The sequence below is a fragment of the Ailuropoda melanoleuca genome, chromosome 6 (assembly GCF_002007445.2).
Source record: "Ailuropoda melanoleuca isolate Jingjing chromosome 6, ASM200744v2, whole genome shotgun sequence".
NCBI classification, from domain to species: domain Eukaryota; kingdom Metazoa; phylum Chordata; class Mammalia; order Carnivora; family Ursidae; genus Ailuropoda; species Ailuropoda melanoleuca.
The window spans coordinates 99,390,941-99,406,670 of NC_048223.1; the positions used below are offsets into that span (position 1 = coordinate 99,390,941).

General features: G+C 52.4%; 2 protein-coding genes across 4 annotated transcripts in view; both read left to right on the forward strand.

Annotated features, from left to right (window-relative positions):
* The first annotated feature begins 190 nt into the window (after positions 1 to 190).
* The window catches only part of HOGA1 (4-hydroxy-2-oxoglutarate aldolase 1), a 22,952-nt gene continuing 7,412 nt past the window's right edge, over positions 191 to 15,730 (forward strand). Inside the window, exons 1-6 of one of the 3 annotated variants that reach the window (XM_002916977.4) lie at positions 506 to 716; positions 11,797 to 11,925; positions 12,130 to 12,257; positions 12,757 to 12,891; positions 13,145 to 13,241; positions 14,872 to 15,005. In XM_002916977.4, coding sequence (XP_002917023.1) covers positions 506 to 716; positions 11,797 to 11,925; positions 12,130 to 12,257; positions 12,757 to 12,891; positions 13,145 to 13,241; positions 14,872 to 15,005 — 834 coding nt within the window. Of the gene's footprint in view, positions 717 to 11,796; positions 11,926 to 12,129; positions 12,258 to 12,756; positions 12,892 to 13,144; positions 13,242 to 14,871; positions 15,006 to 15,730 lie in introns of all 3 variants that reach the window. The other 2 variants (XM_019797223.2, XM_034663080.1) reach the window with 2 other exon arrangements.
* C6H10orf62 (chromosome 6 C10orf62 homolog) lies at positions 3,688 to 7,113 on the forward strand. Its single transcript, XM_011221992.3, has one exon. The coding sequence runs from the start codon at positions 4,814 to 4,816 to the stop codon at positions 5,501 to 5,503; it is 690 nt and encodes a 229-aa protein (XP_011220294.1). The 5' UTR covers positions 3,688 to 4,813; the 3' UTR covers positions 5,504 to 7,113.

Consider the following 15,730-nt stretch of genomic DNA (forward strand, 5'->3'; position numbering starts at 1 on the left):
CCTGCACAGGCTCGTCACGTGGCTGCCCGCCCGCGCAGGAGGAGCCTGGCCCGGGACGCAGGGGCGCAGAGCCACGGCTCCGGGCAACTGCTACCCAACCACGCCTCCCTCCCCGCAGGGCAAGGCCGGCTCGGCCAATCAGCTCCGCCAACCGCGGTGGGCCAAGCGGAAGTGGGCTTTGGGGCTGGGAATTGTGGGAGGAGAGCCCGGGACCCCCTGGAGAAGCCCTTTAGGGCCAGTACGCCAGGAACCGTGCCCCTGCCTGGCTAGAGGGACAGTCGCTTGTGGCATTTGCCCAGCTGCTCCCTAAGGGGAGAGAAGCTATGGGGCCTACAGGCTTAGCCTCTGACCCGGTTGACGCCCAGCCCAGGACTGCCCCAGCGCCAACAGACAGGGGGCAGCAAATTTTTAACCAGACACACTGATCATTAACAGGGTAGGAAGAAGTCCAAACTCAGCCTCACTCAGGGACAGAGACCAGCTGGGCCTCGGGCCTTTTGCAGAGATGCTGGGCCGTGGAGTCTGGTCCTCTGTGAGGCAGAGGCTGAGCAGGGGTTTGTCCAGGAATGTGGGGGGCTGGGCCTCAGGGGAGGGGAGGAAGGTGGACATTGCAGGCATCTACCCCCCTGTGACCACCCCCTTCACTGCCACGGCAGAGGTGGACTATGGGAAACTGGAGGAGAATCTGCACAAATTGGGTACCTTTCCGTTCCGAGGTAAGTGGGGCCTGTCCTCTGGGGCAGTCGGGGGAGATGTGAATGACCCCAATCTCCTCAGCCAGTGAGCTGCTCACAGACAGTTGGGTACCCCAGGGGTCATTTTATTATGGGAGAGGAGCAGGGGGCACTGCTCAGGAGTTAAGAGGCAGGAAGCTCCTTGTTGGCTTGCAACCTTGACTGAATCTCACCTGCCTCGGTTTCCCCAGTTGTAAACTACCAGAGTGACTTCTTAGCCCAGCATTATTGTGGTGACCAAACTAGATAATGGATATGAAAGTCCTTGTCAACCAAACAGTGTGCAGTTGTGAAGGCAGCTGGGGGTGTCACGTGGCAACCCAGCCAGTGGGCTCATCTCCCTAAAAGCCTTGTTTGCACACTGTCTTCTGAGCCAAGCCTCCCTTGGCAGAATTAATTCCTTTTCTGGATCCTCTGACTCATTTCTCTCTTTACACATGGGTCTCCCCTCTCTGAGGTCAGGGACCGGACACTTGTAACACTCAACATGCAACACAGCCACAGGCACAGTAAATGAAGGGAAGAAGTGGTCAATTCCTCCCATCCTGCCTGGCCCACCCTCATCTGTCACCCATGACAAGGCCCTGAGGCAGTAATCTCACTAGCCACATTTCACAGATGGGAAGATGTGGCTCAGAGCGACACAGTCGCTTGCCCAAGGTCATTGCTAATACATGGCTGAGCTGGGATTTGAACCCAAGTTTGACTGCAGGGCTACGCTTGGTTTCACTCCACCGCACTAACTGCTGAGTTGCTAGACCAGACTGTTTCAACAAATAAAGTGTGGTTGGCACCAGCTCTGGGAGTGGAGCAATTGAGAACATGGATTCTAGATTCTCATCACAGCTCTGGCACTGACTTAAGCTGTGAGATAATCTCTCTAAACCTTAGTCTCCCCATCTGACACCTGGGAGTAAGAATGCCCATATTGTACGATGGCTGGGAGAAAAATCCGAGAGAGGGCAAATGAAAGCACGCTGTGGATAGGAAAGGGTGATGTACCTTAGAAGTTACGGATCCAGTGGTCACAAGCACTAGGATGACAGTGCCATCGGCGCTGTGACAGTGACTGCTGGCCCGACAAAAACCCCATCCACATCTCAGGGCCGAGGTGATGTGACCCTTCCCTAGGGTGCCATGAATAACCTGTGGATGCCCACGGTGAGCGGTGACACAAACTCAAGTACATCTTTGCTCGGGCTCAGCTCGCTGGGGCCTGGAAGTCTGCATGGAGGCCTGGGTCTCTTGAAGCAAAGGGAGAAGCTCTTTGAATCTTTTATTTATTTAAAAAAAATTTTTTTAATGTAATCTCTATGCTCAGCATGGGGTTTGAACTCATGACCTCAAGATCAAGAGTCATGTGCTCCACTGACTGAGCCAGCCAGGTGTCCCTAGCTCCTTGAATCAAGAGGAAGGAACACTCTGCTTCACCCTCCAGGTTCAAGGACACCCTGGTACAGGGGGTGGGAAGGGTGAACTTTGCGTCCAGTGTCAGCCTGCCACCCAGAAAATCCACAGACACCCCCAGGCTCTTCTCTGGACCCTTCCTTCCCTCCTCCCTGCTCATCCACTCCTGCAGAGGGCATGGGGTGCCCAGAAGCACAGGCTGAAGTGGATTTGGCAGGCCACGGGCCACAGTGTGCACTAGCCTGTCTCCCGTGCAAACCAGACAGGCCCCTACTCCCGCCTCATCTCTCTCTTACCCATACACCAGGGAGGCAGTGGGCTGGGTAGAAAGAGCTCAGCAATTGGAGTTAGAAGGCCTGGGGAAAGGGGCACCTGGGTGGCGCAGTTGTTAAGCGTCTGCCTTCGGCTCAGGGCGTGATCCCAGCGTTCTGGGATTGAGCCCCACATCAGGCTCCTCCGCTGGGAGCCTGCTTCTTCCTCTCCTGCTCCCCCTGCTTGTGTTCCCTCTCTCGCTGGCTGTCTNAAAAAAAAAAAAAAAAAAAAAAAAAAAAAAAAAAAAAAAAAAAAGGCCTGGGGAAGAATCCTGGTTCTGCCATTTATGGTGACCTTGGAGAAATCACTGAACCTCCAATCTGATTTCCTCATTTTAGAATGGAACTGAGCCACAGGATTAACGCATTCCTCCCAAGGAGCTCAATTGTGAGGTTCTGGCACAAAGAATAGAGCCATAGAGCCCTGTCACTGCTCCCAGGACACAGCCAGAATGGCCGGGAAAAGGAGCCCTGAGCAACTTTTGCTCTGCAGTGTTTCTCTGGCCCTATCCTGGCCCCCGGCTCTGGCTTTGCTGCCCAACACTAAGGGGGCAGAGGAGGAAGCCATCGCATACCACATTGCCAGGGCCTCCTGGAATAAGTTAAAGGTCCCCCAAAGAGGAGGTGGGAAACTTCCCTTGATGAATCAGTGAACAGTTAGAGATTCTTCTGTAAGGTATTGTCTGAAACTGTGTAGCTCTCTTTATTTCTTATTTTTGCATTGTTAATTTTTACTGATTATTTGTATGAAGGGTATCATTTTTAAATGAAAGTTATAACTAGAGACCGGAGGGTAAAATTGTTGCAGAGGGACCATTTGGCCCTGAACTCACTCCCACAAACAACCTCAAAGATGAACTTTGAATTGTTATTTCCGAATGAGGTTAGTGGACAACCACAGAGCTACTTCAGCAGGACTAGGGAGATGATGTTCCCCATAAAACTTTGGGCTTATATTTTATTCCCTTAGTATGTAGACTAAGATGTTATTATGTATATTAAAACCATTACTTTGTTAAATAAAAATATTTTTTAAAAAAAATTGCAATTTTTACAACCCAGTTTTGGCATTTACTTTGGCATTCACTTTTTTTTTTTTTTTTAAAGATTTTCTTTATTTATTCGATAGAGATAGAGACAGCCAGTGAGAGAGGGAACACAAGCAGGGGAAGTGGGAGAGGAAGAAGCAGGCTCATAGCGGAAGAGCCTGATGTGGGGCTCGATCCCATAACGCCAGGATCACTCCCTGAGCCGAAGAAAGATGCTTAACCGCTGTGCCACCCAGGCGCCCCTTCTTTGGCATTCACTTTTAAAAAGTGAAATGTGTTTTTTAAAAAAGTGTTAGATGCCTCTGGGAGAAAAATAGAGGGGCCCAGGCCTGTTTCTACCCTGACAGGCTCTGGATATAATTTGGGATTGTGGGCCAGGTTCTCCATTGTCTGTACCTACCGAGAGCCTGGCCAGGTGGTCCACCTGCTCACCGTCTAAACTGTGCCCATTTAACCAGGGCACAGGGGGAGGGGGGCAAATCCTGGGTTTGCAGGTGCATCACTAAGGCAAGAGGTAGCAGCCCTCATCCTGGAATGGCCCCTGGGATCTGGTGAAGACCCCTATCCTATCTGCTCTGTCTTAGCCCACTGCTTGTCTCCTCTCACTTGTGACCTCATGTTATTCTAGAATGAGCTTTTTCCTGGGCCTCTTTCTTTCTGGACCCTGCTCTGTAAAAGGGTTGGGGCCACTAATGGGGATGGAATGCGCTAAGTTGGCAGCAGGAGTAGGCCCTGAATGAGACACCGACGTCAGGCAGCCTGGAATAGATGCCAGCCCAACCAAGGGGGTCCTTCAGCCATGGTCAGGGGCGCCTGCCCCCTGGGGGCCACCGGATAAAGAGGGAGAGAAACCAAAGGTTGGAAAAGAAGCAGGATTGAGTTGCAGAATGGGTCACAAGCAGGAGGCAGAAGGGACTCAGAATTGGGGAAGCTGCTTTTCCACTGACCTTGGGGACAGTTGTCAGGGTGGGGGACGGGACTTGGGCCTCAGGAAATGCCTGCCAGGTTGGACTTGAGGGATGCTGTGGCCTCTCCCCACCCCACCCCCTAGCCACCTTCCTCACAATGGGGTTCATTGCTGAGGTGGGAGGGGCATCCTAGGAAGGGTCCAGCTGGGGGCCTGCCTGCCAGACAGCCTCGGGGAACCTGCCCTTTCAAGCATGACCCATACCATCCGGGCTCCCCGACTCCCAGTGTGCTCTTAGCTTTGCCTGCCTGGCTTAGGGTCCTGGAGGCCTTCTTGGAGCTCATCCAGCAACCATCATGCAGGGTGGTGCTGGGGGCTGCCCTCTTACTCGGAGGTGGAGGCCTCATGCTGTGGATTCAGAGGAGGAGGAGAAGGAAGACATCCCCTGCGCCTGCACGAGAGGAGCAGGAGCCACCGGAAGGTCACAAAGCAAAGAGTGAGAACTGGATTAAATCTCACTTTAGCCGCCTTTCCGAAGAGAAGCTGGCCACCTGCGGCAGCAGCACCACCCCTCCCCCTGAGAGCGGCAGTGGGGAGGCCAGCACCACCGTGCTCATGGAGACCTTCACCACCAGGCAAGGGGAAGTGGGCACAGCTCTGCACCGGGAGTCCTTCACCAGCAAGCAGAGGTTGTCTGGCTCCTCGGTGACCAAAGAGACCCACAGGGAGTCTGGAAAATCCTCATCCACGGATGAGGCCACGTGGGCCGCTGTGGCCGCCTCTACCAAGGAGATTGACAACCTGGGACAGCAACTGGCTAATTCCATGTTGCAGCATGCCACCACTTACCAGAACTCCGGCCACCTGGAGTCCAAAGACATCAACCAGGAGGAGCTGAAGGCCCTCGAGGAGGTGGAGTTGAAGCTGAAGGGGAATTTCCTCACTCAGCGAGAAACTGTGGTAGCCGGCATGAACCACACGCACACCTTCCATGGCCATGGTCACCACGGCCACCAGGGTCATCCGAGCCACCAGAGCCACAGTCTGCCCAACCGCAGCCAACAGACCTGCCACCCCTTTGAAGCCACCAACTAACCATGAATGGAGACGCCCCTTCCCCCGACAGGGCTGGCACACAATTGCAGGCCTGTTTTCTCTCCTGTGGGGCAACCCATGTGGCCCAGGGTGAGAGGCTGCCACCCAAATCCCTTCTTCCTTAGCCCCGCATAGGGTTCCTGGGCCCCTTCGAGTCTGTGAGTAGGGTCTGCCACAGAGAATGGCTCCTGATGGAGGGGGAGGTGGAAGGAAGGGAAGCAGCAGAGACACACGGGCTTCTGAAGACCCACCGAGAGAAGATAGGTGAGGCAGATCCCAGGAGGAGCTGAGAGCCCCAGACTGACGCCAAATGCCTGGAACTGAGCCAATAAAGCCTTGTATACCCTCATTTTGAGTCTGGAGGCCTCTGTGGCCAGCCTCAGGACTGACTGGGACGGGGAGAGGGTTTCTGCTCCCATAGTCCTCTTTGTGTGGCCCTTGGCCTGGGCTCTTTGCTGGGCTGATTCAAGACTCCATAAATCGGCTTCCCTGAGTCTCGGGTTCTGGGGATGGGACGTCTCCCGGGAGCTCAGCACCCACCAACCAGCTGTTGGCCAGGGAAGGAGGAAGCAGCCAGGTGTCAGGAGGTTGGGGGAGAGACAGGCTTTCAGAATCTAGTAGGCAAGGTGGGCTGTGTGTCTCCTGTCCTCTTGGTGTTATCTTCACCCTGTCTCTTGCTGCTCCAAGTCGTGTGGTCTCCTGCAGTGCAGTGCTCTCTCCCTGCCCCATCTGCTTTCTGGGGCCACTGGGATCCCTGTTAATGCCTCCCCCCACCTACCTTCAGAGCTGTTGTGCTGTATACTATGGCTGGGGCTGGGGCTGTTGCTGCTGCTAGTACTACTAATTAGTAATATTACTAGTACTACCAGCAGCTCCCTCTTTTTTTTTTCTTTTCAGTTTTTAGTATATGCCACGTTTTGTGTTAAGTGTTACAGCACAGTCCCATGGAGACAGTATTGCATTATCTCCATTTTGCAGATGAGACACCTGAGGCTCCGAGATGTAATTTGCCTGACAGGGCATAGACAGTAAGTGGTGTTGTTGGAGTTAGAGCGCAGCTCTGCCCGACTCCAGGGCTCAGTCCCTGCTGTGTGCTGCCCCTCAGGCCAATGCAATGGCCTAGCAATGGCCCTAGCAATGGCCACTGCCCCTAGCAATGGCCCTCCAGGGGGGCTTCCTCTCTCATGCTTACCCCTGTCCTCTTATCACATGTCCTGACTCTCTGTGCCCTCCCTCAAGCCTGGGACTCTCTCTGCTTCCTCTTCCTGGGTCCCAAGAAGCCATTTCTGGGGCAAAGAGTGACTTCCAGTAAGGGGGTTAAGGGAGGCAGCTGTCTCTCCCGTGAAAGTTGAGAGAAGTCAGCTACACAGCACTGTCTAACTCCCAGAGGCTCCTTTACGTAGAAATGTACCATTGGCATCTGTTATGAACTTAACCAGTGTTCAAACTCCCAGGAGAAGGTGCCCAGAATCCTTGCAAAAGATGGATACATCTACAAACACCCTAAATGTTGTTGATTGATTTTATGGGGCATAATTGGAAGTATTTGAATTCATCTATCCATCTATCTATCTATCTATCTATCTGTCTATTTTAAAGATTTTAAGTAATCTCTACACCCAACATGGGGCTTGAACTCATAACCCCGAGACCAGGAGTCACACGCTCCACCAACTGAGCCAGCGGTGCCCCAGTATTTGAATATTTTAAAATATTTTAAAATTACTAATAAGTGACATTATTTGAATGCTAATGTGTGTGTGTGTGTGTGTATGCACATATATATACTTTAAATTTAAAATACTTCATAACAAGGGTGCCCGGCTGGCTCAGTTGGTGGAGCATGCGATTCTTGATCTCGGGATTGTGAGTTTGAGCCCCATGTTGGGTGTAGAGATTACTTTAAAAAAAAAAAAAGGGGGTGCCTGGCTGCCTCAGCTGGTGGAGCATGTAACTCTTAATCTCAGGGTCATGAGTTCAAGCCCTATGTTGGGTGTGGGGCCTACTTTAAAAATAATTAATCAAATAAAAAATAAAATATTTTGTAACAAAAATATCAATGGGAAAAAATTCGGGCACTCTAGGAAAAGTTGGAGGCTGCCAAAGTAGACAAAAAGCAAGCGTGATGAGGTGTGGCTTCTGAAAGTGATTGTAAAAAATGCATAAAATGCATGCATTTATCTGGAAGACCTTAAATCCCTTATTAAAATGTTATTGCCCTTGGGTAATAAAGATTTCAGATTGGGTAAAGATGAATTTGGAATCTTTAAAAAAGTTTCAAACTGACAAAATTCAAAGACTGCAGTTGGTATTGTACCAGTGTTAATTCTCTGGTTCCGATCATTCTGCTAAAGTAAGACATTGTCATTGGTGGGGGCTGGGTGAGGGATGTATGGAAGTCCCCTGTACTATTCTTGCAACTTTTCTATAAATTTTAAAGTAGTTCAAAATGTCAAAGTTCTATTACAGTTGTGCCGCAAGGAAAATGGCTTTTAAGTGGCCAGCTCAAGTATCAACTCTTGGTAAGGATATTTTTATAAAAGCAAACGGTCAAATCATCGTTTGAGTAGACACAAAGAAGAGCGCTTCCCAGTCACTAGACTCTTGGGTGAGAGTCAGCTGTGTGGGTGGCTGGTTTCCCAGATGAAGGCTTAATTCCACTGAAGCTCATCAGGAACTTGCCCGAGCATTTTATCAGTAGTGCCCACTTCTGCTGGAGGGAGGTTATCAATTACATCAAGCAAAAAAGCTCTGCCCCGGGCCAGGGTTTGGGACAATTTTTCTTTTGTACCACAAATGGTTAACACACACCTCGACGGGCAGCGTACTGCGTACTGGGTGTCATGGGGGAGGGCAACATGAGGGGACGTTATCCATGATCTTGATGATTCTGGGTAAAGTAGGACCAGTGCTGTGCAAGGGGAACAAAATGCCATGAGGGGAAGAAGCCAGGGGGAGAAGGAAAGGCTTTTCAGGGCTGCAGCTCAGGGAGGGAGGTGTTCCAGGCAGAAGGGAACAGCATGTGCAAAGGTATAGAGGCAGGATAGTGACACTGTGTCTGGGGAGCCTTTAGGCATGAGCGAAAGGTGGAAGGAACAGCCAGAAACATGATTCCGAAGCTTAGAGCCCAGGAGGACTTAGAAGACCATCCAGTCCCATTTCCTCATTTTACAGCAGGGGCCAGTTTGAGAAATGTTGTGTAATCCTGCAGGCGGGGGTGGGAGAGATGGAAGGGTTCTGAGAACCTCTGTATATTTTTGGGTAGGTCACAGGGAAGGACAAGGAACAGGAGATGGAAGTTCAGAGGATAGATGTCTGGTGTAGGGATCCCAGGAAGACTTCTCAGGGGAGGTGGCAAAGATGATGGGTCAAGGGGCATCACAGTAAAAGTCAGTCACCATGTTCCCTGTGCTTCCACAGCCCCAAAGACCCATTCCTCTCCCCGAGGCCGCTCTGGCTCCCCAGAGCAGCCACATAACCATGGGGCATAACCGTGGGGCCAGGGAGAGTAGCTTCTGTAATAAGCCACTTTGTCTTGCAGCTGGAGGGGGCAGGAGAGGTTCCTGAGAGCAGCCTCCCCTCCCGCAGCAGCCATCCTCCTCCTCCTCAGATGGCAAGCTGCCACCCTCCTGACGTAAGGCTTGAGCACTTTCTCCGGACTCCGTCGTAATTTCAGCTAACAGCTAGGTTCTAATCTAAGCACTTTATAAATAGTATCTCGTTTAAGTCTCACGACTCTTTAAGGAGGGCACTAAGTGATCCGCATTTTTCATGTGGGGAGGCTGAGGTCTGGTGAAGCCATTTGCCCAAGAGCTCATCGCTGTTAAGGGCCTGCGCTGAGAGTTACACTCAGGCCCCTCTGAGTTCAGAGCCTACACATCTGACCACTCCACCGCACTGCTCCTCCATCACCCACTGTCTTCGCTCCCTGACCCATCCGGGACCCTGGCCCTGCCCCTCCTCTAGTCCCCCCTCTACAGCCGGGGGGCACATCACGCCTAGAACTGGACACCCCACCCTGGAGAGAGAGGGGGCTCTTTGCAGCACCGATTCACAGATTCCAAGGTGCTTTCTTGTGCATTTTCTTGTTCGGGACTTTAAAGTAGCCTTATGAGGTAGGAATGAAATGTTTTTATTGGCATCCCATAGAAAAGGAAATGGGGACTCAGAGACATGATGTAACTTACTCAAAAGCCAGAGGGGCATTGGGTCCGACTGCTTCGCTGACTCTGTGAGATTCCGTCCTCCTTAGCCTGGCCTGTCTTCCTCAGGCCTTCGTCACACGCTCCTCTCTGAGACAAGGGTGAGGCCGCCAGGAGTCTTGGGCACAGGGGCCTGCTTTCCCTCTGAGAGCACAAGACCCAGCTGTCCTACTGTTCAGGAGCCCCTGGAACCGGCCACCAGAATGAAGGGGGACTTGGGGATGAGTGAACACGGCTGAAGAAGTGGCTGGAGCAGGAACTGGCCTGGCCCCCTTCCAGGGTGGTGGTGGCAGCCGGGGTTGGGGAGGGAGGGGGATGTCTTTGGAGGCGTTTCCATAGAGGGCGTGGCAAAAGTTCCATCTCAGAGTCCCTGACCTCTAAGTAGAGGGTGCTGGTCCAGTCCTCTCTGGGGTTGGCGACTCACACATGGGGGTGACCCGCTGGGAAAGCATCGGCACCTTTTGTAACTAGACAGAAGGAGGCTCCTGGCCTGACGTGGAGAAATGGATCCCGAGGAGGCCACGCAACACAAGCCAAAAACTCTTCACCTCAAGATGCTCCCTGCAATGTTACCGAAGCAAAAAAGTGTGTGGGGGGAAATTCTAAGCATCCAGTGAGCCATTCTGGCAATCCGCTCCGTGGAATCTGATGGTGTCGTGAACAGCATGGAAAAAGGTTTGTGGTGAAAAGTTGACTCTCCATCACACTGTGTCCCCTAAGGATGACTCACTGGAACAGTCTCTCTTGGTCCCAATGCCAGGAAATTCTCTGTGTCTCTGGGGCAGCTGCTTTGCTTTTATCTTGAGTTCTGCATATCTGTCAGCTGATCACATTTCCCTTTTAGCGTTGACTGTCAGGAAGCGCCACATCAAAGTGACGGTCGGCCTGTCACAACTGCGTGGCAGGGATTTTGTAGCTCAGTATCGCCCCCCAGCTTTCTTTTCTTTCCTTTCTCCCAAGTGGTTTCCTATTTATTAATAATCTTGTTGTGTCCTAGCTGTATTTGTCAACTATTTCAGAACAATGGTTTTGGGATGGAATGGAGTAGAGGGGAGGAAGAAGAGGAAAGAGAAAATGAAAGAAGCAGAAAGGAAAGTGGTTCTGCTGACATTCCCTTCAGATCCAGCCACAGAGCATCAGTTTTGCGATATAGAAGGGTCGACACCTTACCCTGGTGTTAGAAACCTCTCAAATGATCGGTCAAACAGGAAGATGCAAAATAAAGTAATGAAATGTCACTTTCCACCCAGAGAATTGGCAAAACTTGATTCTGACAACACCCAGTGTTGGATGGATGAACACTAACAGACCTTTCCATGAGCCGACGGGGTCCGAACTGGCTACTGAGGCAGACATTTGGCACATGAAGATGCACATAGCTGTGGCTCAGCGCCTACCCCAAGCAAACTGTAGAGAAGCTCAGACGTGAGCACAGAAGACTGTATGGGACATGTTTGTTTCAGCATGATTTGTAATAGCAAGACTAAGGAAACATTCTAAATGTCCCCAAAAGGAGAGTGAAAACTAAATTGTAGTCTAACTTCACAATAGAATATGATATAGCGATTAAAATGAATGAATCAGAACTGTGTACTGCTATGGACAAAGCTCACAACATTATCTTGAGCAAAAATAGCAAACCGCAGAAGCTTGTAGGAGCTTGATTCCATTTCCGTAAAGCTCAAAATGGCAAAAAGCCATCCTATATCTTTATGGGTCAATATGTATGTCATAAGGGTATAAAGACATGAATGGGAACAATGACACCTGAATCGGAGGAAGAAGAAAAGAAGAGGAAGAAAAGAAGGTGATCAGGGGAGGGTTGCCGTGTATGCTGGGTACACACCTGTGCTTATATTATGGATTCCTTTGGGTATAGCTAAACTATTTCACTACCACAAAGAAAAATGGTGTGGACACTGCCGTCATGACTGGGTAAAACATTCTGCCTGTATTAGGACAAAGCCGGGAAGGAATCGTGTGAAAAACTATGGCATTGGGGAGGCAGGAACCTGGGTGCGTGTAACACCAACGTCGCAGTTGTTCGCAGAAGATGGGAAGGCGTTGACTGTGGTGGGACCTCTCTTGCAGGCTTCGTGGTCCAGGGCTCCAATGGCGAGTTCCCCTTCCTGACCAGCAGCGAGCGGCTGGAGGTGGTGAGCCGAGCCCGCCAGGCCATGTCCAAGGACAAACTCCTGCTAGCCGGCTCTGGCTGCGAGTGTGAGTCCACAGTGCTCTGGGCTTTGGGGGTCTTGGAGGGGGCTGGGAGTGGGGAGCCAGGCTCCTTGGCCCCGGAGCTGGTTCAGTCTACTGGTTCTGTCTCTTCTGAACCCCTTGCTTGCCCTGGGATCCTAGCCCCGCCCTTCTGCCTCCTGCTCTCACCTGCCATGGCCTGTAGGGAAGACTCCCTCTTTCCTCCTCTAGCCACTCAAGCCACCGTGGAGATGACTGTGAGCATGGCCCAGGTTGGGGCAGACGCTGCCATCGTGGTGACCCCTTGCTACTATCGTGGCCGCATGAGCAGTGCAGCCCTCATTCACCACTACACCAAGGTGGGTGTGAGGCGTGGGCGTGGGTTTGGGGCCTGGGACAGAGAGGAGGATGGATGAGGAGAGGAGGCTGCCTGGGGAGAGGAATCAGGGAAGCTGAGGGCTGAGGGGTGAGCCTACTTCCCATGAATGGCAGCTGTGGGACTGGGGAGGGATGCCGCTGGGCGACTACTGGCCCAACCGTGCTGTGGGGCTGTTTTCCTCGCTTCTCAGATGGGAGGAATGATGGTGTCTTCCTTACAGGGAAGTTGTGAGGACCCAGTTCCATCAAAATACAGAGGACTTAGAACTGAGCCTGGCACATAGAAAACATTCATGAAATATTATTATTATTGCTTACAAGCAAGGAACAGAGCGCTGTGACTCCTAGTGCAGGCGGTGGGCCCGTGCAGGTGGCCCCGCAGTGACCCAGGCCCGGAGCTGGTGGTGGTGGGCAGTGTCTCGGGCTCCTCGGGCCTGGGGCAGCTGCCCTCTCCCTCTTCCCCTTCTCTGCCCCTCTCAGGTCGCTGATCTCTCCCCAATCCCTGTGGTGCTCTACAGTGTCCCAGCCAACACGGGACTGGACCTGCCCATGGATGCAGTGGTCACGCTCTCCCAGCACCCAAACATCGTGGGCATCAAGGACAGTGGTGGCGACGTGAGTGGAGCGGCTCCCAGTTGGGGCTCCTTCCTCTTCTCCCAGGCTATCCACTTCAGGGTGGCTCTGGGACCCGCTTTGGTCCTAGGCCGCTGTTTGGGTTCTTCCCACTGTGTGGGTTCTCTGGGGCTTTGTCCAAGTTTTGGGGCAGCTCTCTGGAGCCGGGGCGCTCATTCCTGCACCTTTGCCCAGCCCCCGTCTCGCTTGATGTTGAAGCCCTGGGCGCAGCTCTCACACAGGTTTGCTGTTGCAGTTGACCAGGATGGGCCTGATGGTTCACAAGACCAGGAGGCAGGATTTCCAGGTGTTGGCTGGGTCGGCTGGCTTCCTGCTGGCCAGCTATGCCGTGGGTAGGCCTCCTGCTTCTCTCACACTGTTATGGGTGGGAGAGCCAGGGCTGGGTCTGGGTCTGCAGGGTCCTTTTGCCAGCCTGCCTGCTTGGAAACCTCAGAAGTCCAGCACGCTGCTCGCTTGTCTGAATATTGGGTGCTTACAAGTGACCTTTTTGGGCAGAAGAGGGTGGCCATGTATAATCCTTGGGCTGTAGCAGGGATGCCTGAAGTTTGTTCTAAGTCCTGAGCTCCTGGCTTAGTTAACAAATTTAGTTCCTCTAATCTCGCCTTGTAAATCATTCTCTGAGGATAGAGGCCTTGGGGCCTTTCCTCTGGTCCAGGGATCTGTTTTCCCTTTACCCCAGTGCCTGGCCAGAAGGAACTGTCAGCACCTACAGGGCTGGGCTGGGGATCTTCAGCTGCCTGATTCTGTCCCAGTGCAGGGTCCTAGGAATGTCACCATTAAACCAACCGTGCTTGTCTGCTGTGGGTCAGGCTCCTTAGGTTCAGGTTGGATTTGAGCCCCGGAGCAGGGACTAGAGGAAGCATCTGCTCCCTTCGGCTGAAGCCCCAGCAAGCCCCGATCTGCGTTACTTGTCCAGTGCCGAGGGGCAATGCTGGTTCCTCTCCTCTGGTCTCCACAGACTTTGGCTTGCTGTCTGGGTCCTCGCACATCTCTCTTCTGCCACATCACTGTCTCCAAAGTGCAAGGGCAGAAGCGGGGACCCATTGCAGCGGGTGGGGTAGATGGAAAGAGCAGAGGCCCTGGAGGGGGGGGGGGCATGTGAGTTGGAATCTCAGCTCTGCCGCTTCCCGAGTACTGCTGGGCAGGGTATTCAGCCTCGCTGGGCCTGAGCTTCTACTCTGTAAAGCAAGGAGGTGTCGTGAGAATGTGAGAGCCTTGGCCGCATGTCTGCACAGTGCCTGGCATAGAGGGGGGGATCGGTAAATGGTAGCTGTATTAGCTCATTCCAAATTTCCCACTCTCCAGTCTTGAGGCCACTGTGCTTACAGTCACCCCTAACTAGCCTTAGAATCACATCGCAGGCTGGCAGAGTGGCAAGGCCTCCTGAGATCACAGCCAGCCCATTTTCATTGCCCAGATGAGAACAAAGAGGACTGAGAGGTCTATGACTCGTGCAAGTTCATGCTGCCAGTGGGAGGAAATGCCTGGTCTCCTGACTGTGTCCCGGGCTTTTTCCACTGCCCCTCACCCCCAGCGCCGTCCCAGGCTGAATTCACTGGGGGGGAATAAGATTTCAGAAGAGCAAAGGCTTCCCGTCCACTCCACCCCCTTCCCGGACTGATGAGTCAGGGGGCTATTAGAGGATCGTGGAGGTGTCAACTGGCAGGTGGGACTTTACTCTGGGAGGTGTGTTGGGGGGTGCAGGGGACGAACTGTCCTTAAGTTAGCCTTCAGGTTCTGTTCCCTGACCTTCAGCCTGTGGGATTCTGCTTCAAATATGCTGGCAGCTTTTCTCTCTAGAAATCTGTACTCTGGACTCCCAGAGCATGCCTTGGATATGGCCGAGCAGTGGCATAGAAATCCGCATCCTGTCCCCCAGAGTAAGAGGTGCGGGGGCGCGGGGTTTGGGATTGCTGGTGAGAAGGGGCTCTGGCTGATGTTCTGCATCTTACTCTGGGGCAGGAGCTGTGGGGGGCGTGTGTGCCCTGGCCAATGTCCTGGGGGCTCAGGTGTGCCAGCTGGAGCGACTCTGCCTCACGGGGCAATGGGAAGATGCCCAGAAACTGCAGCACCGCCTCATTGAGCCAAACATTGCGGTGAGCTCCCAGCCAATGGCCCAGGGCGCGCGTGTGCGTGTGTGTGTGAGGGGAGCGGGGGGGGTGTCTGTGTCCTCACTGGAGCAGGAGCCAGGGCAGGCACAGGGGTCCCCACTTTGCCTCTTCCCTTTCAGAAAGTCCTTTTAGAGAACATCCCAGCGTGGGAACTCCTTGTGCCTCTCCTGAAAATCATGACTTCAGACAAAGTTGAGCCCTCGTGGTTGTACTGGAATTCATTTAGGGAGCCGGTTCAAATTCTAATCCTCTAGACCCAGGAGTAAGCGTTGAGACAAACATCCTGGCTGATTGTGGTGACTTAAGTAATCCTGGGACCTTACGTAGGGATGGAGGAGTTAGAAGGCTGGATGTATTCAGAGCCCAGATCTCCCAGAAGAGTTTTGTCTTTAAATAATCTATTCTGTAGTAAGACGGTGTACCCCCATACTGTACTAGGCAAGTCAAGGAGAAGAGCCGAGATAGAATGCGTATCAAGAGCCCGGCTGTGCTGTGCAGAGCCATACTGGGGTCTGAGACAGGAAGGAAAATGTGTGTTCCTGTAGACACATTTGTATGTTTATTTTATTTTATTTTATTTTATTTTATTTTATTTTTTTTTTATTTTTAAGATTTTATTTATTTNTTTATTTTTAAGATTTTATTTATTTGACAGAGAGAGAGACAGCTAGTGAGAGAGGGAACACAAGCAGGGGGAGTAGGAGAGGAAG

Excerpts from the sequence above, each read along its gene's own strand:
- C6H10orf62 (XM_011221992.3), top strand. The coding sequence starts at position 4,814 with ATGCTGTGGATTCAGAGGAGGAGGAGAAGGAAGACATCCCCTGCGCCT.